The 23102-nt window shown below is 55.5% G+C and overlaps 9 protein-coding genes across 9 annotated transcripts; 1 reads left to right on the top strand and 8 right to left on the bottom strand.

Annotated features, from left to right (window-relative positions):
* Positions 1–2217: 2217 nt before the first annotated feature.
* PG985_008067 (uncharacterized protein) lies at positions 2218–4456 on the bottom strand (the record flags this gene model as incomplete). Its single annotated transcript, XM_066827835.1, has 4 exons — positions 2218–2628; positions 2727–2761; positions 2821–4141; positions 4205–4456. 4 exons carry the CDS (start codon positions 4454–4456, stop codon positions 2218–2220), a joined length of 2019 nt encoding a protein of 672 aa, XP_066682747.1.
* A 301-nt stretch (positions 4457–4757) lies between these two features.
* PG985_008066 (uncharacterized protein) lies at positions 4758–5519 on the bottom strand (the record flags this gene model as incomplete). The annotated part of the gene is made up of 2 exons (XM_066827834.1): positions 4758–5142; positions 5203–5519. The coding sequence occupies 2 exons, from the start codon at positions 5517–5519 to the stop codon at positions 4758–4760; spliced, it is 702 nt and encodes a 233-aa protein (XP_066682746.1).
* Positions 5520–6008: 489 nt separating this feature from the next.
* On the bottom strand, positions 6009–6617 carry PG985_008065 (uncharacterized protein; the record flags this gene model as incomplete). Its single annotated transcript, XM_066827833.1, has 1 exon — positions 6009–6617. The coding sequence occupies one exon, from the start codon at positions 6615–6617 to the stop codon at positions 6009–6011; it is 609 nt and encodes a 202-aa protein (XP_066682745.1).
* Positions 6618–7560: 943 nt separating this feature from the next.
* On the bottom strand, positions 7561–8011 carry PG985_008064 (uncharacterized protein; the record flags this gene model as incomplete). Its single annotated transcript, XM_066827832.1, has 2 exons — positions 7561–7713; positions 7940–8011. 2 exons carry the CDS (start codon positions 8009–8011, stop codon positions 7561–7563), a joined length of 225 nt encoding a protein of 74 aa, XP_066682744.1.
* Positions 8012–9205: 1194 nt separating this feature from the next.
* PG985_008063 (uncharacterized protein) lies at positions 9206–10082 on the bottom strand (the record flags this gene model as incomplete). The annotated part of the gene is made up of 5 exons (XM_066827831.1): positions 9206–9280; positions 9348–9471; positions 9564–9754; positions 9856–9963; positions 10041–10082. The coding sequence occupies 5 exons, from the start codon at positions 10080–10082 to the stop codon at positions 9206–9208; spliced, it is 540 nt and encodes a 179-aa protein (XP_066682743.1).
* Positions 10083–11045: 963 nt separating this feature from the next.
* PG985_008062 (FAD-binding monooxygenase) lies at positions 11046–13022 on the top strand (the record flags this gene model as incomplete). Its single annotated transcript, XM_066827830.1, has 1 exon — positions 11046–13022. The coding sequence occupies one exon, from the start codon at positions 11046–11048 to the stop codon at positions 13020–13022; it is 1977 nt and encodes a 658-aa protein (XP_066682742.1).
* A 225-nt stretch (positions 13023–13247) lies between these two features.
* Positions 13248–13865, bottom strand: PG985_008061 (uncharacterized protein; the record flags this gene model as incomplete). Its single annotated transcript, XM_066827829.1, has 1 exon — positions 13248–13865. One exon carries the CDS (start codon positions 13863–13865, stop codon positions 13248–13250), a length of 618 nt encoding a protein of 205 aa, XP_066682741.1.
* A 1288-nt stretch (positions 13866–15153) lies between these two features.
* Positions 15154–15702, bottom strand: PG985_008060 (uncharacterized protein; the record flags this gene model as incomplete). The annotated part of the gene is made up of 1 exon (XM_066827828.1): positions 15154–15702. One exon carries the CDS (start codon positions 15700–15702, stop codon positions 15154–15156), a length of 549 nt encoding a protein of 182 aa, XP_066682740.1.
* Positions 15703–16572: 870 nt separating this feature from the next.
* On the bottom strand, positions 16573–18302 carry PG985_008059 (misfolded glycoproteins degradation protein; the record flags this gene model as incomplete). Its single annotated transcript, XM_066827827.1, has 2 exons — positions 16573–18102; positions 18204–18302. 2 exons carry the CDS (start codon positions 18300–18302, stop codon positions 16573–16575), a joined length of 1629 nt encoding a protein of 542 aa, XP_066682739.1.
* Positions 18303–23102: the final 4800 nt, after the last annotated feature.

Below are 23102 nucleotides of genomic sequence, written 5' to 3'. Positions count from 1 at the left end.
AATTTCAGCGAGAAAAGGGTGTCTGGGTGTAAAATAACATGGAGGGAAACCCGAGCATTTCTGACTCTCGCCCTCTCTCGCCCTCGCCTGCTGCTCGTCCCTCTCCACTTGGCACGGCATGCATGTCTCCTGGCCTTTGCTTTGGCCGGACCAGCCGTTGACATCACCCTGGGCGGGCTGGGGACGAGCAGAGGAATGGATGGCTGGGCCGGGTTTTTCCTGCATGGGAAATGCGGGGAAGGCATGGGGTTCAAGGTTCAACGCCATCGTGAATGGTTCGATGGCGAGAGGGGGGCCCAATCACCGACCTGCATAAGACTGGGTTTCAAGTCTGCCCATCGTGCATACAGCTGAGAGAGGCAAGATGGAGGCCAGAATAGGGCAGGCCATCACTTGATAGCCCCCAGCCAATTGCCAAGGGCGATGACTTCATCTCCCATTGGAAAACCAGCTTCCCTGCTTGGAGCCTCAAAGAGTCGGGAGTCGGGACTCGCAAGACTCGATTTGCTGGATCATCGCCATTCCGGAAGTCGAGTCGACTCGAGGTAGCTGAACTCTATGGATCCTCTAGTGCTGTGCCGCTAACCCACATGTCCCGCATTGTCAGGTGCGTCTTGGCAACCTTGAATTCGGCCCTATTGATTACCTAAGCGTAATGGACAATGTTCGAGATGGTCTTTTTCCGACCTTGCATGTAGATATGGGTGGATTGCGTGGTATTAGCTCATCTATAAAACCTCCGCAAGTCGGCCATTTACTATTTCAAGAGGCTTTGCCCGGGCGAGGCTCCGTGGCCAATACCACCGACGGAATCAAAGCCTGGGCGAGACCCGGTCCGTTATTGTTCATGCAGGGGGCTTCGGGCGTATCTCGGACATTCGTCGATATAGACAGCGATACGTGTTTGCATTGCTAAGATCTTGCATAACAAATCTTTGGGGCGGATGGGGATATTCAAGGCTGACCGGATAAGGTGGCACCGGCCGATCAAGGAGCTGTGACCCAAAGCAATCACGTACATCTTGCTCGATCCCCCAAGATCCAAAAGCCCATGCCGTGTACGTTTTGGTGCTTCTGTATCAAAAAACCTAAGTTGGTTACACAACATCCATATTCGACGCATTCTGATTTTACATTGACCCCCCTATTTCAGCCCAGAGCCAACAACAAGCACAGCAAAAGGCGACCGCAAACACCTGGCTTGAGGTGTTGCTGCACCCTAGCCAGGTCGCAAACAGTCTCAAGAATGAGTCACCGAAAAGTCGTGATTGCTTGATATCGCCCCCTCACCGCCTGTCACATTGAGTTTGCCTAACTGCGTGAATTTACAAACATCGCCCGCCCCCCGGTGAGAAAACTGAAGACTTTCCAAAATTGGACTTGAAAAATCCTACTGAGAGGTACTACTACATCAAGTTTGGCAGGAAGCGGTGAGTTGTCCCTCGCCTCACTAGCAAAATACCGTCTCATCGTCTGAGCAGCCCAAATGTCACGTTGTATCCGTAGATCTCTCCGTGCAACTCTCGCTCATTCGAGGCGGACGCAGAGCTAGGTAGGTTGTTAACGAGTGGCAAAGGAGTTGGCGGAAACGATGAAATATGCATTACACAGTGCGAGGCGCTCTCTCCGTTTCAAACTGTCACGAGACGGATGACGATACTCAACTTCTTCGACAGTCAACCGTTGGTGTTGGATAGCGAAGGTACTGGAGGACCTCCAAATGGGACGTTTGGGGAGGAGAGATTTACATGGACTCTATCATGGTCAGTGTGACCACAACATTTGGCAGTTCAGTGATGTTGCTCTATTGGAACGATCCCATGTCCTCGTACCATAGACCAGTTTATCTCGGTACAGCATGTCGGTGGCTGTCCAGAACCAGCGTTGTAGGCTGCCATGAACTTTTGCTTCAGATAATCCAGACACCAAATCAAACTGCATCAACACAGGTCACCAATTGCGCGTTTCCAGACAATGAATGCAACTTTAGCTGCTTTGGAACTTAATAGCTAACGTCCCATAAATAGAAAAACGAATACTCGATCGCTACTATTCTTTAAAGTTTTCCCTAAACTCTTACTTCACTTTTAATAAAATAATCCCTACTCTTTCGAAAAACAGCCGCGATAGCTTCGGCTTCTTATTTTATTCTCAGACGATTCTAGCGCGATTAACCGGGATTAAGAATAACTTTTGCCAGGTAGCAAGCATCGGGCTCTAGCTGTAGCTACTACTATCCGACGAATTTAAAGCCCGGCCCCAGTGCAACTTCCAGTTGGTGTAGGGCGGGTCGTCCGAATCGTCCGAGTCGGCCCCGTCGTTGATGCAAGGGGTCTCGAGGGGGAACCGGATCGGATCGTCCACGTCGCTCGGGGGGTCTTCGTCCTCCTCCTCGTCCTCCTCACTCGAAGATTCGAGATCATCTTTGTCGTCGTCGCTGTTGCCGCCGCCACGACGAGGGATTCTGCGCAGCTCCCAATTGCGGTCCGGCATCTGGTTCATGGCGTACTGCCGCACGCTCTCGTGGTGGGTGCCCGTCACGAAGTACCGCGGGCCGGTGTAGTCGGCGACGAGGTGGTCCATGCGGTCGCCGCGTAGGAGGGCGCAGGCGCCGGGGGCGTAGGGGACCTGTCAACTCTCTACATCAGTATTTCTCTTTCATCATAATAACATTGATATGTGTAGAGATTGCAGGGCATCCAAACTGAACGCCGAACGTGGCTTACCTTAATACCCAGCTGGGGAATACAAAGGTTCCCTCCTAATGAAAACGTTAGAGCAGAATTCATGGTCACAACATACTCTCGCCCCCTCACGAACCTGTATACTGGCCCAGCGTGAAAAGCCCCGCGTACCCCCCGCGGACGTCGGACGTGTCGCGGTGCCGCTGGGTGTGGGCGTTGATGCCCAAAACAAACATGCTCAAGAAGTCCTCCTCGTTCGTCCTGATCGGGTTGCCGCCCTCCTTGGGAAGCCGATCGTACATGGTCCCGCTGAGCCGGTAGTAGGTCGGGTCGAGCTTCTCGAGAAGCAGGCGGATCACCGCGCTGGCCTTGCCGAGCACCGCCTCGCAGAACCCCGGGAACACCTTGCGCGGGTAGTTGGTCAGGCGGGTCCCGGAGAAGAAGCAGTCCTCGGACGGGAACACGTGCCGGCCCTCGAGCGAGGGGTAGGGGTTCCAGTAGCCGTAGTGCGCGACCCCCATCTTGACGTTTTGCAGCTGCGCCAGGTTGGCCCGGGCGGGGTCCAGCTCCGGGTGCGCGCGCCGGATGTGCCGGTCGACCGCGTGCCGCCGCGCCTCGGGCGCGCGGATCGGCACGAAGAAGGAGTACAGGTCGATGGCGCGGTTGAGCGCCGGCACGATCTCGGGCCCCCCGAACAGGAGCTGGGCCGCCTCCTCCACGTTGGCGAAGACGACGCGGCTCTGGGCGTCGAGGACCACGAACACGTCGGCGTCCACCAGCTCCCACACCTTCTCCGCCGCGATCTTGTCGCGGAGGTGGTGGCGGAACAGGTCGGGGTCGTAGCGGCCGTTGGTCCAGTGGCGTGGCCAATTGGCCTTGAGCACCGTGACAATGTGGTCGACTTGGTCGTCGCCGTCCTGTGCCGCTTGCCGGAGAGCGTCTCGTTCGGCTTCCGTAGAAAGCAGCCAGAAGCGCTCCTGGGCCTCGGAACGGAGCTCGTGGAGATCCTTGCTGAAGTCCTTGTGGCCCACGTCGACCTGGTGCTGCTGGTTGTTGATGCTGCGAAGGCTTCCGCCGTTCTCCGCGATGATGCGTGCCATGAGCAGTTGCTGGACCTCGGTCGCCATGGGAGCCTCGGTGAACAGTTCGTCGATTTCCTGCTCAGCGTCCTTGCATCGCTGGGTCTTGTCGAACGGGTTTTTCTTGTTGAGGTCGATATCCCAGCACCGCATCAGACGAACGGTCTTGGACAGAAGGCTGAACTCGACGACTAACTCCTCTTCGGTTTCTTGCAAGACACAGACATCGTCCCGAGTGGAAACATCAAGTGCAAGTTTACAAATGTCGTTACACGAAGAAAGTCTTGATAGAAGATATCGGATCTTATACAGCAATGGGGACTCGTCGTCGTCCTCGATACTCATGACTTTGTCGAAGATAGGAGGAAGGATGTCGAGCTACAATCATGCCGTGTCAGCTTCCCGGTATAGGAATTACAGGTGTATACTTGGTTTACATACCATCCGGTCGTCTCGATGGTGGCTCAGGTTTCCCGCCCATGATCGCCAAAGGCCGTACGGGTCGCCGGGTATGACGTCGCGCCGCTTGCCCCACTGGACCAGGCCGGTCTCGGCCCGTTGTTCGTCGGTTATTTCGCCATAGGTCTTGATTTTTCGGCGGTGCTTGACTTGAGTGTGTCTCCGACCGAGCAGGTACTCGATGGTCTCCTCTTCGGGAGTTCCCGGGGGTGCTTCAGCTCGTAGAAACGGCATGGTGTTCTGATGACAGAATGATGGCAGTGTTATGATCACAGAGAGAGGAAGCTGAGATTTGAGAAGGGGGAATGGAGGAAGGACCAAATGTAAATACACGCTTGGATATGAGCCAGTTGTGCTGTTATATCACGGCTACAAACATGGAGGTTGGCATACTTGGTATCCTGCACGTGAAAACAGAGGCCGGTTTGCATTATGTGCACACACATGGCGCATATATTTGCTATTTGACTGTTTGATACAGTGATTCAAACATCGTTTTTGTATATACTCTCCACCATAATATAAGCGTACACAACTAATATCGGTTCAAGAAGGGTAGTTGGCTTGCATTCATGGCCAGCTCCATCAAACCTCGTGTATTACCGCCAGGCTTGTAAGGCACGTACAGTTTGTTGTGTCTAGCGTGGGGCTCCAGCCGATATTCACCTGTACTATGCACCCCCTCGTAACTCGGATTTGTGTAGACAAAATACTGTGCCAGAGGGTGTTCCTCTCCGTTCATCAAGTCACGGATAGATTCTGGAGCATCATGTTTCCCTTTGGTCCCATCACTGTTACGTAGCTTGCGGTCATGCGGAGATGTTCGGTAGTTGGCTTCGGCCCAGCGATCGCATCTTTTGAGAGTGGCTTCCTGAAAGTCCCCTGCATCCTTGTCAGCCAAGGATCTGCGCGATCTTAAACTACTATGCAGTGCAAGTATAATCAAGGCGTCCATACTTATTTCAAAACACACGCTGTACGTATCAGTCTTGCACTTGTGCGTACAGCAATTCATGTCGATGTCCGACTCCGCAGCCCCCTCGAGCGCGTCCTCCAAGGCGAACACGTCAAGCCTAGCCTTTGCATGGCCGGAGCGAAGTTTGACCCGAACAACGACGGATTTGTTGCGGAGCAGGTGGCCGGATCCCACTGTAGTAAAGGTAATTGGGTTGATGTCCTTCCACCATGCCTCCTTCACGAGAGCCATTCTCACGGCGGCTTGGCAGGCAGACCGATACTTGGCGACGGGGTACTCCCCGTATACTAGCCTCTGATAATTGGCTTGAGGATATGGCATCATGAAAGAAAAAAAATGTATAGGCTGTTTTGTAGTTGTGCATCAAATGAAGCAGCAGATAGGTTGACATCGTAGGCAAGAGGTCTGTCCCAAGGCCTGCTTTATACGCCCAAACGGGGTAACGAAGTAGCTGTTATATGGGATGGTCACATGAATTCTTTGGTTTCGGAATGAGGCACGTGCAGGAATGTTTGACGAAAACGTGCACATCAAGTTTGCTCAACTTCCCAGGTTGGTGGTGCTCTTTGTGCTTTGGCATTCGCCCCCGCTGGGATTTCGTAAGGACGGGCAAAAAGCTTTCAACACAGCGCAACTTTGACTGAAATCGTCTCAATAAGCAATTGTTGTGTACGTGAATAGGGGACATGAGCGAGTGTAGAGAATGGACGATAAATACAAACAGCACCTCCAGGATCCCTCCCTTCCGCAATAAACCACCATCCTGATGATCCTCGCCCTGCAAGGCTGTGGAGTGACATGGGGGCGCATTTAGCAGCTCGTCTTCCAAGAACCCCATGCATCCCCGAAATAGTTCGAGTGATCTGAAGTCATGTACCCTGTGCCGTATTGCCCTCTGACCCCCTTGGTGCCGGCCTTGTACCGACCGCAGTCACTCGTGATCGACCCCCAAGTGGCACGCAAACCTCTTTCGTCGGACAGCGAATATCCTTTTCCCGGGTTATAGTACAGGCAATCAAAGGCCACGACACTGCCCTTGATGGAGTATAGACAACCACCCGTATACACGGGTGTGCCTCTGCCTACTTGGGCCTCAAGACTGTGCGTAGCACCGTCGCAGTCGGCGTGGTTGAGATTCACACAACCGCAGGCTACGTATCTAGGGTCGGTTCTTTTGAATAAAGCGTCCGCGCGGGGTGAGATCTCGGTGTGGCGGGAGGCAGATTCCAGGTCTGAGCTCTCGGGTACGTCTGGGAGACGCTCGTGCAGCTCGTTGGGGGTGCCCTGGTTGTGGATGACGTAGGACCCGTCAGGTTGGCCTCGCGGGATGCGCGGGGCCAGGGGTGGCTCGTTGGTCGGCACGGCCTGGGACGTGGCGGCCAACAGGGACAGAATGGCGACAGAGCCGAAGAATTGCATGTTCAAAGTGCCTCAAATGGACGTTTCTGCGTGAAAAGTATTAGGGTTTGGGAGAACCAATGAGTTTGAAATTGAGAAATTGAGAAAAGAATGGGTTGGCTAATGCGTGTGCTGGGGGGTTCAGCGAAATAGCAACTCCTGTTCTGGTAACGAGAAACGAGTGTATGAACAGACAGTTGGAAATGAGTGCATGCTGAGGCAAGATGGTGAGGAATATGAACACAGACTATTGTATTTATACATCAATTCGATCCTCCTGAAAGATTGGTGCCACACGGACGCCAATCTCTTAGCCGAAACTCCTTGGCACGGCAAATTTCCAATCACCTAAGATCCGCCATGCCTGTGTGAGGCCGGTTTCTGTCGAAGCAGCAAACAGCATCTAATATCCAGTACAGGGTCAAGTTACCAATGTAATGCTCATGTCAACGCGGAAATGATTCAAAGGAAAGGGAGGACGGTCAATTGGGTAAAACAGTTGAGGGAAACGAGCGACCTTTTGCTTATCTGCCGGCGTTATTCCCTAGCACAGGGTCTATCACATATCCCCTAACTCAATCCCCTAAGGCTGCTTCAATTGGGAGCGAAATGCGAAATTGGATTGGTAGGATTGTTGGCTGTTGGTGTCAAAATCTCATCGTGGCAGTACCGACGTTATGTGAAGAGCAATGCGCATTCCATAACACCCCCGCATGGCCATCTTGTTGGTTCCGATATGGTCAGATGTGGCACCCCCCTGGTTCGGGCTAAGGCCACCTACACCTTGTTTACACTTTAACCGAATTAGTCGCTGCCCAACATCAGTGTTCTCCTTGCTTGACCTTTCGGGTCTGGAGTGGCCAGCCGCGATAAAATCGGGTCTATGGGTGTACGCTGGGAGTAGTCAGGGAAATGAAAGGCGTCAACCGCCGTTTCGGGCGGTACATACAGGCCATCTATTACCTCAAACGGGGGAAGAGGGATATTGGTAAGACGAATAGGAGCCTCGAGAGCCCCGCGCCTCATTCTCGTCGAGGGTCGCGATAGAAGCACCGACAATGGTACCGCCTCGCTGGACTTCACCATCGTCTTCTCTTACGGATGTGGCAACAAGGACCTAGTGCTGTAAACGGATATCGGCGGAAGAGAGGGGTAGTATATACGCACCGCCGACGACGAGAACAGGAAACAGTATTTTTAAGATGATACGCGCGACAAATCATCTTCTCCGACTTCGCCGGCATATCAACAGAGACAGATTGGGTATCTGGGTAGCAGACTACCACTAACCAGAGGCGTGAGCCCTGGGATACGAGTTGAGATCGAACTGGTTGTACACTTACAGACTTGATCGCGCAGGAGTGCTCGTGCGTGGACCAGGACCAGCCGAACCCGAGAGTGCACACCTTGCCCATGATCGTGGCCCAGTGCGGCGCCGTCACCAACCTCGTGGACGACAAATACTGCCACCGGGCGTGGGGCGCGTTGGGGGTTCATGTTCATCCAAGAGCTAGTGACGGCGTACCGGAATTACCTGTGGTGTGAGCACATGGCGGTGGCAGAAGATGCATACGTTCTCCGGGAGGGCTCCGTAGAGATGGACATCTCGATGGCGCGGAAGAAGCCCAGCTACGAAGAAGGCAGACCTAAGGTTCTGTTCTTGGAAAGGCAGGGTTCTTAGGCATCTGGGATACTAACCGTGTCGCAAAGAGCGCGCTGGTTCTCTATCGGGGTTAGGTTCTTGATCGCGAACCTCCGAGTTGCACATCCAAGCTTGTCTCACCCGTTGATACTCTGGCATTTCCAGTAAGTCCGAGTCCCGAAGGGACCGAGCGAATACATTCAAGGACCCGTCCACCTTGTACCCTGACTTCGCCTTTGATACGGATTAAGGATGACGCCTCCTATTGCTCATTCGGGGCGGGTGGTAAAAGGTAGAAGGTCCCTAGGAGCTGGGTGCTGGATCTTGGCAAGAAGCTCTGTACGCATTACAGGGACACCTAGTATGCAACGGCCCCGCCTGTGATTGGCCCCGACGTCGGAATTAACCTTCCCCCTGCCCTGTATTATGGGGTCTTCTATGAAGCCCACCGCGGATGCCATTTTGGTTGTCAGTACGGAGTAGTATCGCCCATGTTAAGCAGGTAGGCTGGGTGGGGTCGTCGACGGACGTTAGCGTATGTCAAGTTTTCAGTCGACTAGCGATTCCCCAGATCCTAGGACCCTTTGATTTCCCTCGGATCTCGACCCGCCTTATAAGCTGACTTGGGCTGCGACCTTAGCTGACAATTCGTTGCTCATTGGCGCCACCGGCGACGACACAACTACTCTGCTTCTCACCTTCAGTTCAATGACAAGTCAATCACTCAGCAGTTAAAAAGAGAAGTTTTCCGGACAAATTGCTGCCAAATATACAGTGACAGTAAATATGTTGTTCAGATTGCATTTCAGAAACGGGACTTATTCCTCCAAACTGGCTAAAAAAATATACACGTTACACCCTTCTCCTAAGCTGCACCACCTATTTACAGTCTAGCCTTGCCTGACTTCAGAATTTAATTGTATATCCCGATCACCCCGACTCCCTCTGACCAACTCCGGTGCTAGATTCAGGACTGTGCCGCAAGGGGTTTTGCTTTGGGCGGAGCGAAGAGCCGCGCGAGACTGGCAATCATCCACATGAACTAAACCAAGATACTGTCAGCTATGGCGCGGCCATGTGTGTCAAGAGAGGCAGAATACGTCACATACCACTTCCTCCAATGGCTTGATGCCAAACGCCAGAGGTAGGTAGCCATCGCCATCGTAGAGGGACCGCACCAGGTGCGCCTTGTTGTTGACAAACGCGCCCGTCGAGAGCGCATCGTTGAAGAATCTGAGTACGTTGGGGGGCCGGGGAAGCCGTCCGCCACATGATTAGCAAATATATCGCGGTGGCAACTTGCACTTGGCACTACTACTACTCACTCCAGCTTATAGGTCCCCGGGGGATCGGCCCGTTCCTGCGCGACCATGCGCTCGCCCGGGAAGCTCCGGATGCTGTGGACCATCTTGGGCGGGACGTAGAGCGTCGGGTCGCCGACGCGGAGGACGGTGACCTTGCCGTCGAGGGTGAATTCCAGCCGGCCCTCGAGGACGACGTGGTACTCCCCGTGTTTCTGTGTTCACACGGTCAGCCGTATCGACGCGCGATTCACGCACGCTGGGACGCCGCGGGGGGGGGGGAGGGAAGAGTTGCCTTGTGCCAGTGTGGCGGGACGTAAACGGTGTCGGCGCCCTCCTCGCCCGTGGCCACGTGCTCGGCGTAGTATCTGTCGACGGACGTGACGGGTTCGTCTTCGACGCACATCAGGGACATTTGTAGGCCCTGGGGATGGTGTCAGTATGATGCTCGCTGCTCAGCAGCCGGCCGGGCTTTTGTGACGAATACAGAAGAAGTATTACCTTGCCCATGGTCAGTTTCTTCAGCAGGGTGTGCTCCTTCATAGTTGCGATGGCGGTATAGTAGCAAAGAGGCAAGCCTTTCGTGTAGAACCGTCGAGTAATGGCTGCGAGATGCTTTTCGCTATATGATGCAGGAAGCAGCCCCAAGGGAATGATTCCAAAAGACGAAGATCTGGCGGGCTGCTAAGTTGGATGTGGAGAGCGCCAGACCTGATACATAGATAACAGCACGTCATGGCTAAACTAGTGGATATCCATTTTGGGATTCTGCGGCCACCTCGGGCCTAATTTGCAGTAGGTAGCTAGATACGAGGTCACCTGTATACCAGTGGATCATCTCGCAGTTCTCGTAGCCAAAGAATCCCGACCAAGGCCTTTTTGGTGGAGAACACTCGGCCCGGACGCAACCATAGAATTCCGGGCGATCGACCCATGGGAGGGCTCGCATGAAACGGCCAAGGGGGCCCAGGCTCTCGGAGTTTAGGAGACGGGATATTTCAATCGCCCGGCCACGAGGGAGACAAGGGATGACAGCCAATGATTGCAGTGGTATGCATGCCATAATCTTATAAACTACCAAGTTATCAATCTGGCAGTGCATCACCCACCAGTCGTCCCGCATAAACCAGTACTATGAAGCGACGGCACGAGGAGTCGGCCCTTGTAACCCTATGCTTCGATACGGTCGTGCAATTAGGCACCCTTGTTGTCAACCAGGCTCGCCTCACCAATATACTGCGGACTGCTTTGCTGAAGATTCATTACTCCCGCAAGTCAGATAGTAGCATTGAAAGCCAGCATCCCTGCTGGCCCGGGACTCAACCCCGAGTCGACTGAACGAGGTTCATGAGGTGGAGTTCATTTGCAACACAGCAGACCGCATATCAAGATGGCATAGTATACGACCTCGAGTAGAGATTGTTTTCTCAAGACAACTCTCTCTCTCTCTCTATCTCTCTTTCTCTTTCTTTCAACCCCATCATATCATCATACAGACAATCCACCATGGCCATCGTTTCTCATTCAACCGAACACAAATATGAGGTTGAGCATTCCAAGCGGTACAATGCCACGACCTTCCACAAACGCGCCGACATCTTGCGCGATCCGTCCCTGACCCCTCTTGCCGCCGACCCCTGGGCCGACCACGACAAGCTGGCCCAGCAGCCGCCCCTCCTGCAGGATGGCAGCCGGATCAAGTTTCTCGTCATCGGCGCCGGCCACGCGGGGCTCATCTACTCGGCCCAGCTCGTCCAAGCGGGCTTCGCCGCGCAGGACATCGTCCTCGTCGACACGGCCGGCGGCTTCGGCGGGACCTGGTACTGGAACCGCTACCCGGGGCTCTGCTGCGACGTCGAGGGGTACTGCTACCTGCCCCTGCTCGAGGAGACGGGCCACGTGCCCACCCACCGGTATTCCCGGGGCGAGGAGATCCGCCAGAACGCCGAGATGGTCGCCGACCACTTCGGCCTCCGCGGCATGTTCTGCACCAAGTTCCTCGGGGCCGGCTGGGACGAGGAGCAGCGCTGCTGGACCGTCGCGCTCCAGCGGCAGCTGGGTCCCAAGCACGAGGAGCTCAACGGCGTCTTCACCGTCCGCGCCCAGTTCCTGATCGCGACGCCGGGCCCGGTGCCCAACCCCTCGGCCCCGACGCTGCCGGGCTTCGGCGACTTCATGAGGGAGAAGGCCGTCTGGCACACGGCGCGGTGGAACTACGACTACACCGGCGGCTCGCAAGACGATCCGCAGATGGTGAACCTAAAGGACAAGGTCATCGGCATCATCGGGACCGGGGCCACAGCCGTCCAGGCCGTGCCCGAGCTCGCCAAATGGGCCAAGCACCTATATGTCTTCCAGCGCACTCCCGTGTACTGCGGACCGCACGTGCAGTCCAAGACCACGCCCGAGCTGTGGGCCCGCGTGGCCAAGGAGCCCGGCTGGCAGTACAAACGGATGGAGAACCTGGACAAGTTCTACTCGGACGACCCCGACGCCCGTCCCGACGACAACTGGGTCGACGACGGCCGGACCCACTACCCCGCCATCGCGGCCACGTTTGGCAGCCGGCTGGCCAAGGATCTCGAGCCGGGCCGCGTCGAGGAGCACATCGAGCGCCTGCTGCAGCTCGAGCGGCCCGTGTCGGACCGCATCCGCGCCCACATCGCGCGCACGGTGCGGGACCCCGGCACGGCCGCCAGGCTGACGCCGTGGTACCCCGGCTGGTGCAAGCGGCCGGCCTACCACGCGACCTACCTCGAGACCTTCAACCGGCCCAACGTGACCCTGGTCGACACGGACGGGCAGGGCGTGCAGGCGTACACGCGCCGGGGCGTCGTGGTCGGCGGCCTCGGAGATAACGAGGCGCGCGAGTATCCGCTCGACGCCCTCGTGCTCGCCACGGGCTACCAGGTCGAGGGCCTGGGGGGCGCGGGCATCAAGGCCGGAGGCGGAGACGACGATAAGATTGTCGTCCAACAACAAGGCTACCGTGGCCGGGGCGGGAGACAGTTCGCCGAGAAATGGGCCAGTCCCGACTTCGGCACCGTGCTCGGACAGGCGACGAACGGGTTCCCCAACCTCTTCTTCCAGACCATGTCCAACATCGGCATCTCGGGCAAGTCGACGCCGTCGTACATCCAGGGCGGCCGATTCGTGGCGCACGTCGTCAAGACGGCGCACGTTAGGGCGATGGCGGCCAAGGAGGCGGGAGAGGATTGTGACACGGTCGTCGTCGAGGCCACCAAGGAGGCCGAGGACGTCTGGACGGGCGAGGTGGACAAGGGCGCCGACTGGTTCGCCGGGCTGGGCATCTGCGCGCCGACTTGGTTCACCGGCTACCAGCGCCTGGCGGACAAGACGCCCGAGGAGCGGCGGGGGTTCCGGCGGCACGGGCTCTGGCCGGCGGGGCCGCTGGACTACGCTGATATTGTCAATGCTTATATTCAGGAGGGGAGTTTGAAAGGTTTTAGCATAAGTACTTAGCTAAGTGTAGATAGCTTAGTGTTTTCAGATTGTTTACATATCAGTGATTAGTATAGAAAAGAATGGACAAATGACGGTATAAGCCAATACACTGAAGTGAAACCTGTTATCCACCACAACCAACCCTTTCTAGGAGGCATCCCCCCTTCCCTCTTCGCACCCATCCGCCCTGCCCATGGTCCCGCGTCTTCGTTCCTCTTCCTACACCCCACGAGCCCGGCCGATCTAGCAGCTCGTCCTCGGCGACTTCCACGCATCCCCAAAGTAGTCCCCGTGGTCCGACGTCATGTATCCCGTGACGTGGGCCGGCTTCCAGCCCTCGCTGCCGGCCTTGTAGCGACCGCAGCTGTCGGTGATGTGTTTCCAGGATCGTTTGGCGTCGTCCGAGTTGATTGAGAAGGGGATGGTGTTGCCGTTGGCCTTGGGCACGCAGATGAAGGCCACGACGCTCCGCGCGATGTTGTAGAAGCACAGGTCCGGCTGGATGGTGTGGACCTTGTCCGCCCAGAGTTCGACGCCGTGTGTGGCGTCGTCGCAGTCCCGGTGGTCGAGGTCGACGCAGCCGCAGGCGATATAATCGTCCCGTTTGAACAATTGGGCCGAGGTATCAACGTTCTGTGATACCTCGGCGGCGGCACGCCTCACGGCGGCATACGCTTGAAGCTCCTGGTCGGTTGGGTCGGGTAGGCGCTCGTGGAGTTCTTGGCGGGCGCCCCAGTGGTGCACGAGGTAGGAGCCGTCGGATTGGCCTTGAGGGATCCGGATGGCAGGGGGTGGACTCGTTGGTACGGCCTGGGATCCAGCGAGCAGTAAGGTGAGAATGGCAGGGATCGAGAAGTGCATGGTGAAGTTTGGCAATGGAAAGGCAGGCGGTTGCGGAAGGTAGGACAATTAGGAAGTATGCGGCGGTTCGAATTTTTGCCGTGGGAATAAAACAAACGAATGTGGGCGGCAATGAAGCTAACGAATGTAGACGAAGGAACAAGTTGCCCGTCACGCTCCTCTTGGTGCTTGAATACGCGAGGTGCCAGTAATCTTTATACTCATTTTGGTCACGACGAAGACAGAGCAGTCCGATGGCAACCTCATACACCGGGTTATCGTACGAGCGTTGGGAGCTGGAAAAAGGAGATTGAAGAGACTGTAATGTTGTCGCGTAGCCGTCCATGATGCCTCATTTCGTTTTCCATTCTATCTCCCATTTCATCTTCGTATGTACCCTTGTTGGGTCCATGTTTCCTGGGGCTTTCGGGATGATCTGGTGTTGTGTATATCATGCCTTCTGGTACCGTGGCCAGATCTTCATAATGGGTTCCTGAAATAGTTTAACCAACCCATTCTTTGGGTAGCTGGAGGTAGGAGTGGTAGCGACGATCGACATCATATTTGACCTGAATGGCATTTCACCGTGAGCTAACTGCGTCCTATTAATGACATCCAACCCATGGAAATCCACTTTGAGATGCAAGATTCTGGCGATCAGAGCGCACTTGTCGGACTTTTTACCAGGCGCATCTTCTAATCTTCAGACCATATGCTCATCTTGTTGGTTGTATCAGAGACATGAGCGCTGTTACATGTTGGGAGTAAACTACCCCTGTTCGCTTTACAACGGGTTACCGATGCGCTGGTTCGCAAAGCACCAGTCGATACCAACCTTCACGACCCAAACCCTAAATTTGGGCAGTTTCATACCTACAATGCCGACTGCATAATAGAAGTACATACACGCGCCTGCATATAACATTAAATGCGTATACATGTGCGGCGCATGTGTGAAGTATGGACGATTGGCGCAGCATACAGTGGTCTACTGGTCTTGTCAGAGCTCCCCATCTAACGAACACTCGTAGCTCAACAATAGCTCATATATCCGATTGACAAAATATCTACGGACTCTCATACCCTAAACTCATCTGAATGAATGTAACGAAGTGGAAACATGAAACTGCGAGAACCCTGGCTGCCAGTCCCACAATCCCCATCAAGTATTGGCCACGTCCTGAAGAGCTTCACGAACCACCCTTTTCCCCTGCACCGCCGGGATAACCTCACTCTCTCCCTCTAGCCCTGCTCCTCTCTTACGAAAGCCTATCCGACCACACCACCGCCTGGACTGCGACGTGGCGCCCTAGGCCAGCCGCAATTCAGGTATATCATTCTCCAGCTCGTCCGCCTGGCTCGCGCTGATATACCCCGCAGAATAGTACACCCCGTTGCCGGAGCCGACGAGGCCGGCCTGGTACGACCCGCACTCCCGGCTGACGCCCTCCCACACCTGCGCCAGGCTACCCGGCGGGGTCGTCAGAAACGCGCCGGGCTCCTTCCCGCAAAAGAAGGCGATGACGTCCCCGCACCGGGCGACGAAGCACCGCTTGCCGTCGGGGAGGTGCGTGGCGCCGCTCGTCGCGTCTTGAAGGGCGCGCTGGGCGTCATACAGCTCGTCCGGGTCCAGGTGCACGCGCCCGGCGCCGCAGTTGTACTTTTGGTACAGGAAGTTCTGCGGGTAGGCCGTCGACGGCTCGATGCCGCCGCGCTTCTCGAGGTCGGGGGAGACGGCGCGGGGTAGAAGAAGGGCTTGAGGAGGCTGCGCTTGCGGCCCGTTCGTCGTCGGGATGGCTTGGGTTCCGGCGGCCAGCAGGGACAGCAGGAGGGCGGTGGGGAGCGAAGGGTACTGCATGATGAAATAGTATCCGAGGGGAAGAGAGACAAGTTGGGTCGTGTAGAGAGATTCCGAGGAGTCTCGTAAGTCAAAGAGTGAATGTGCGTATACGAGTTTTATGTGCGAGCGCCCGCGTGTGTATGTTGCTATGTCTGATAAGAGAGCGAATATGAAAAAGTGAATAAATGAGTGTGTGGAATTGGAAACCAGCGAGTAAGTGGCCTGTATGCTCTGTCTGGTTGACGGGAAAGAAATGCAAGATGGTAAGAAAGAACGCCTCTCTTTATACACGAGTATCGCTCTGTCCTGGCAAGACTGCTAAAGGCATACGCGAACCCGACCGGCCCTTGGACAATCTGTGAGCGACTCTGATCATCACTTTCGGCTATCCCTGCATGAGTGCGGTTTCGAATGAAGTGAATCATCGATACACGTCCGGTCGGGTCGAGGGTGTTATGCGCATTCTGGCTGTGTAGTTTGAATCGTCATCTTCATCAATTCTCTTCAATCTGATCTGTAAGGAATCATCAGTCAATATCACCACCAACCCCTGACAGCTGATCAGTAAACGCGATCTCTTACTTTTGGCTGGAACGTGTGAATAACCAACAGTGTTTGCTACATGAAACTTACCCGACATATGGGAAAGATTGAAATTGGGTTACTTTCAGGAAGTAAGCAGGGAGAAACGTGCAGTAACCTTTGGGGCAAACACCAAAGTCAAAAGAACAGCCTTGACAGACAGAATCCCTGAACCACGGAGATAATGAGAAGTCACCATAGCTGTAATGAACCGTAGCAGAATATCGTAATAGAGTGAGTTATGAGCTAATCCATGAGGGACTGATTGATCCTAGAACGCCTCGCCATGCCGGCTACAATTGATATCTACAAGTCCTCCCGGAAGAACTTCTCCTCGCTTCCCTTGTCGTCGCCGCCATCATTCTTGTCATTGCCGTTGCCTTGACCCTGGCCCTGACCCTGGTTTTGGCCCTGACCCTGGTTCTGGCCTTGACCCTGACCTTGACCCTGGTTCTGACTCTGACCCTGCCCCCCGTCCTCGTCCTCATCGTTATCGATGACCCCCCGAATCTGCCGGTTCTGCCCGTCCTGGTCCTCGACCACCTCGAGCTTCCAGCCCTTGTCGCCGGCCACCTCCTGCAGCTTCTTCTTCAGCTGCTCAATGACCTCGGGGTCGATGGCCAGCCGCTCCAGCTCCTCGTCCGTCAGCACCTCAAATGCCGCCTCCTCGCCGTCCTTACCGCCGCCGGAGCCGAGCGCCACAATCTCGACGTACGCGTCGGGGTCCTGGCGGAACTGCCGCGGCGCCGTCAGCGTCGCCGCCTCCTTGCCGTCCTCGCCGCGGCCCAGCATCTCGCGCGCGCCGACCACGACGCCGCCGATCGTCATAGGAGCGGCTTTCTGCTGTTGCTGCTGCTTGCCGCCCACCATGGCGGCTTGGGCCTCGAGGCTCTTCTGGGCGTGCCAGGCCGCCTTGTCCGCGTCCGGGATGATGGTGCGGCAGGCGATGCTGTTGGCGCGCGTCTCCTGCGGGGGCAGGAAGGCCACGTCGGAGCACAGGCGCGGCGTGTTGACCAGCATCAGGTAGGAACACGTAGTCACCTCCTTGATCCAGCCGATGCGGTCCTGCGTCGAGCCGGGGCTGCAGTGGTACTGGATCTCGATCACGCGCGGCCGGTTGGTCAGGTCGCAGAGCGTGCCGTCCTCGAGGCGCTGCACCAGGTAGCGCTGGTCGCCCTTGACCTGCAGCTCCGTGTTGGGCGGGGGCGTGTGGCCGCTCGTCTGCTTGTTGACGCCCTTGGCCGGCGGGGGGTTATTAGGGGCGGCTTGTCCGCCACGGCCGCGGCGCGACTTGGGCGACGGCGCCTTGGAGGAGCCCGCGACGCGGCCTAGGACGTACTCCTGGCTCTGGGGGTCCCGCACGGGCGGGCCGGCGCGGCTGGGCAGGGCGTGGAACTGCACGACGTCCTCGCCGTAGCAGAAGCTGTAGCTCCACCAGCCCGACACGTAGTAGAGGCACGACCCGTCCAGGCCGCCCATCAGCTCCCAGCCGTTGGCCGAGGCGCGGGCGAGCTCGCGCGCCTCCTCGGCCTTGGCCAGCTCCGTCGCCGTCTTATTGGGGGCCGGCGGGGCCGCGAGCACGGGGATGGCGCACAGGTAGCGGTGCGGCGCCATGTTCATGATCTCGTACGTCTCGGAGACTTTGTTGCTGCCGTCTTCGTTCTCGTCGTCGCTGCCACCGGCAGGGGAGGGCGCCGCGGCCCGGACGTTGGACGCGATGTCCTTGTTGTTGCTGAATTCGGCGGCATATTCGGGGTGGGTGGCCTCGTTGGCCCGTTCCAGGAGGGTTTTGGCTTCTGCTTCCGAGACGAAGGCTTCGGAAAAGATGACTTCGAACTACATGGAGAGTCGGGGTGAGTCCTTCGTGTTAGCCTTCGGGGCAATGAAACGGTGGGTGATGTGGTTGATGCAGTTGCCGTCTTTTGGAGTGTACGCACCTGTGGATATGCTAGTAGGTCGTGGTGAATGCTGAAGCCCGGCTGGCGAGCTCCGCTGAGCTGCAAACCAGCCAGCAAGATAGCAATGTGACGGCGCATTATGCCGTTTGGTAGGAAGCTGCTTCACATGAGCTTCGCGACCCGATTACAAGAATACTGAGTGCGCAACGAGTGCTTCGGTCGGTCGTCGATGTGCTGATTGTCAGGTTGGCGGGTTGGAAGTGTCGAGGTGGCATCATTGTCGGTTAAACCGGACTTCTGCCGGCCCGGCAAAAGGGACAGCTACAGCTACAGGCAAGCAAAGCTCTGGTGGGGTGACCCCGGATCTCACTGAAATCGCAACGAGATCTCAATCTAAGTCAACATGAACCTTCTCCAACTTGGCAGGCAACATCTCCCTCTGCATTCACATATGTTCGTACTCACTACAAAAATGCATATGCAACTTTTCTTGATGTTTTCGCTACATGTCCTCTTGACTTGGACCACCAGACTTGGACCAGTCTGCCAGCACTTTGAGCATCCGCCAAGGTAATTAGCAAATGGGCAATCAACTGGACTGAGTTGACTGGAGCTCGAAGAGTGACAGCAACAGCAACCATAACAACAACAATCCGTCGCCGAGTGGGCACAGGTCTCGAGATTAGCCTCACTCTTCTACCTAGTATGTACTTACCACTCTATTTCCGTATTTACGTGCCTGCACGGGCGTTCGTACAATGGTGTTTGCTTCAAGCGCCATTACATGAACACCCCCTTGTGTTGATTTCCATTACCGCAATCGGATCGCAAACCAACTGTGAGGTCATCAGGTCATCGCAATATGTACTTGTAGGTAGACCGTATATCGTGCTTGCCGGGTTCATGGCCGTGCGCTTGGGAGACACGGGTTCCCGCCCTGTCTCGATCTGCACCAACCCATAGCTTTCTGACTCATATTTACGCAAGAGCGACTCGGGAAGCCGTCATGGGCTTTTTCAGGTCGGCTCCGACCGGGTCTTCCGGGTAGACCGTACGTACGGCCATGCGATCCACATCAGCCCTTCCGGCTGCTTGCTGGTGCTAGGGAATGGTGGTGGTGGGTAGGCTTTTTCCCTGGCCTCGTAGGGCAGGACAGGCCGGCGGGCGCGATATCGCTCGTTGCCGGGATGCCACGGCCATAGCACGCAGCCATTAAGATTCATGCACGAAACCTTCACGATATGCTGTCCCACGGGGAACCTGACGCACATTGATGTCAGTTGGGAAAAGTACACGATTACGTAGGTCCCCAGGTAGCTTGATCTATCTATCTACCACGTTCTGTTGCTGCTACTTTTGACACGCGCGTTGCCAAACGAGGGTATCACGACGGATGAGACAATTAACCCCCACCGGACTGCGTTCTGGAAGCATCGTGTACATTTGGGGGGCATCATCAATGTGAGTTGTGATTGCAGCAGCGACATCGCATGCCTACCCTTACGTCAAAACTCGGAACACCGTGGCTACAAACCCTGGCGGTTCAAATGAAGTTTGCGCGTCCCGCGCGATCTTCGCTGTCAACCAGGATCGAGAACATCGGTCATATTCGTGGCTGATTGCAGTGAACGTTATCTTTCCAAATGGGAAGTAAAGGGTGGTAGATCGTTACTCTGTTCAAGAAAAACGTGCCCCTGAGGCTGTTAACATCCTGGCTCGTTATCACGAAAAAAGAACGTGGTGGTGGTGTCAAGAACCCCTGGGGAAAGAAAAATGTGTGGCTGCGTATCCGACAGGTCGGATGAGATGACGCGATGGCTTTTTGCATTCCCGGGCCCAGAGGAAAAAAACGTTGGTCGGCCGTGATCGTCCGGGGATTTGTCCCGACCGGCCTTCCCTTGCTCTTGCCCTTGCCCTTACCCTGGCGAGTTGCGACGACTCATGAACACCCTGGTCTTGCTTTTCCCGTTCGTGAACCCGGCATGTCAAACTACCACGACGTAATGTTTCGGCGACGTACTCACTGGCTGGTACCCCAGGCGGCAGGTAAAGACACCCCAGGCATGGATAAGTGGTGGTGGATGGGACTCGGTCCCGTAGACCGCAGCCCGAGACGGGCAAACCGAAAAACGGTCAACAGAAGACGGTGTAAGATCATGCTATTGTTGTTGTTTAGTTTTGGGCGTCAACAACAAGTTCATGCTGCCTTACACCGAATTGTGGTGGAAGCATGGCGGAGTGTAGGATCGGGTTCTACGACCGACGGCTAAGAAGGTGAGATCCACTTGGGGTCCTTCTTGGTGTGGCATCGTCACGTTTTCTCGGTGACACCGCCGAGGGAAATTGCGGTAAGATCCAACTGGAGCCCGGGGTAGACTACCACCTCGCTTGCTTGCGGCTCTGGCGTTTGATCTTCGTCTCTCCGTCTTTCCGTTTCGTCGCGGTTCTCGTCTCCTGCCGCTGCGCCGAACGGTATGTCGACATCCATGTACAGTATGTATGTAGGTACGTACAGTGCAATGTGTCGATAACTTTCCCGATAAACAAAGAAAACAAACGTACGTACATTGATAAGCGTGCCCAGGCGGCTGCTACTGTCGTGTGACTCGATGACTCCATCCCGCCGTATAGACCGGGCGAGTGAAGAAGAAACGCAAATGCTGAACACGCTGAGACTGACCGTATCGATTAGCGGCATCAGTCAATCAATCAATCAATCAATTGATTGTGCAGGGGAGAGAAGTATTGGTAGGGGGTTCCAAGCAAGTCTAGCGTGGAGAGAGAACGGAGAGAGACGAGACGAAGACCCCACCAGCGCCCGGGATAGGCTGCCCAGGTCGGGCAGGGATTTTGGGCCAGTCAGATCTCCGCCTCACTTTGGCCAGTCGGCCGATACCCAATAGCAACCACACCTTTGGCTGATGCCAACGCACAAAGGACTGCTTGGACTGGTAGTCGCTGGGAAAACAAGGCAATCAGCTGGCACTAGGTCTGCTATCATGCATGCGCTTCTGCATGCACGTTTCCTCTAGTCTCCTTCTTTTCGAAGCACCGAAGCAGTCGCATCGAATGACGGCACTGCGCCAGAGCAAGCAGACTTGCAGACACAGCTTCTTCCAAGTGCTTCCCTCTCCCTTGTATCCAGGCAAGAAGCAGGCAGGCAGGTGCTAGCCGCCTTTTTACCGCGTGTTCCCTCGAAGCAGCTAAGCCTCTCTCCATGGATCTTCGCTGAACACCAATGGTCGGTCAGTGAGATCAGATCGTGTACTTGGGACCCCGCAATGTGTTTCTTTTTCTGCTTTTAGGTACATGCTCAAGATTGCTATCATGATCTGATAGGCCGCGCCATCTGCAAATGATCAAGATCCCTTTTCAAACGGACTTTGGATATTGGCATCCAAAACCGAGGAAAGAGCAATGCAATGTGCATGCAGGAAACGGACGCTTTTCCCCGGTGCCAACCAAACCCAATCACTGATGCAACCAGACCCTGGAATCCCATTGATCTTTCCGTACGTCCATGTACGGTAGAGGTGGCCTGCATGAAATCCACGATGCCTCCAGGCGAGGTCATTTCCGTGACTTGCGTATGCGTTCTACTTGTCGCCATGGCAGTCAGGTGTTTTTCTCACAACACATCAGGAGAAACGGGACTGTTATTCGCAACTAGTTCTCAATCTGTACTGACAGCTGTTCAACCCATGGCGAGGTCATCTACGGAGGACCCTGTAGAACGTTAATTATAGCACGGCTTTAATATGACTAGCTCGCTAGCTCTGCCTAGGCTGCACCAGGATCTAGCTTGTCGCGTCAAGAAATTAGAGGGTTTTCTTCCAAGGTCCTGTTCCAAAGTTTGGGTACTCTGGGGAATTTCATACATTAACAATCCAGTATTCCGGCTGATGAGTTGTATTGTCCTACTAGTCCTACCATCAGGCGCGACAGGGACAGGTCAAGGAGACCAGAAGAAGAGGGCCTGTAGTGAAGACGCCGCAGTGGACGCCGGAGCACTGCTGGCCGGGAGAGGGTAGGTAAGGGCAGGTAGGGCCATGCAAGATCGACCTAAGTGGGGGGATCTAAGGCTTCAAATATGGGGCCTGTCAATCATCATGCCGCCGTAGCAGGGCAGGCATCCCAAAATAAAATCCAAAACTCCAGTTAGTCACAGCCTGTCTACCGACGGCAAGTGAGAAAGAACATGAAAGAAAAAAAACAGCCTTTTCTTCGGATCACGAGTACACAAAACATTGTCAATGGCATCGTGAAACATTATTTTCCTTGCCGGCCTGTACTGCCGAATTAATGCCATTCGGGTTCCCCAGTTATTGACAGTTGGCTAGCCTGGGGGATGCCATTTCCCCTTCTAGTGCATCTCATCTTGATTCTCCTCATCTCGTTCATCTCATATTCGTTCCCCTCCCTAACTCCTAACGGCGTTAAGTCACAGGTCACAGCCGCAACCATTACGACGCCCGCTATGGCAGCGGCAGGCATGGGGGGCCGCTCAATCTCATTTGACGACATGCGGTCAAGCCAGCGTGCTCCTCTCATGATGCGATACGGTGCATATCCAGCAGCCATCGTCATCCAACCGCGAGATCCCCCGGAAAGGACACAGACTACCTAGATTGAGCAGTCTGGCGGGCTGCGTCACCGTGATCAGCATCGGGCGTGGGGACACCCCCTGTCGCCCATTTCATTTGACAACTGTAGAATTTGACCTGTAGGATTACTTGCCAGTGCTTTTTTCTTGGGCGCAGCATTGGTCACAGCACACTGCGCACAGCACGCAGCACGCAGCACACCACACACTGCACTGGAGACTGCACACTGCACACGGATGTGTAGTAAGTATCCCGCATCTTGCAGCGCCAAGGGCTGTCTGATACGGCCTTCAGCAGGCTAAGGACCCAGACAGAGCATGCACCCATCAATCAC

The sequence above is a fragment of the Apiospora marii genome, assembly GCF_038362585.1.
Source record: "Apiospora marii strain CBS 49790 chromosome Unknown utg000005l_segment0_segment0, whole genome shotgun sequence".
Classification (NCBI taxonomy): Eukaryota; Fungi; Ascomycota; class Sordariomycetes; order Amphisphaeriales; family Apiosporaceae; genus Apiospora; species Apiospora marii.
This window is presented reverse-complemented; position numbering and strand designations above follow the sequence as displayed.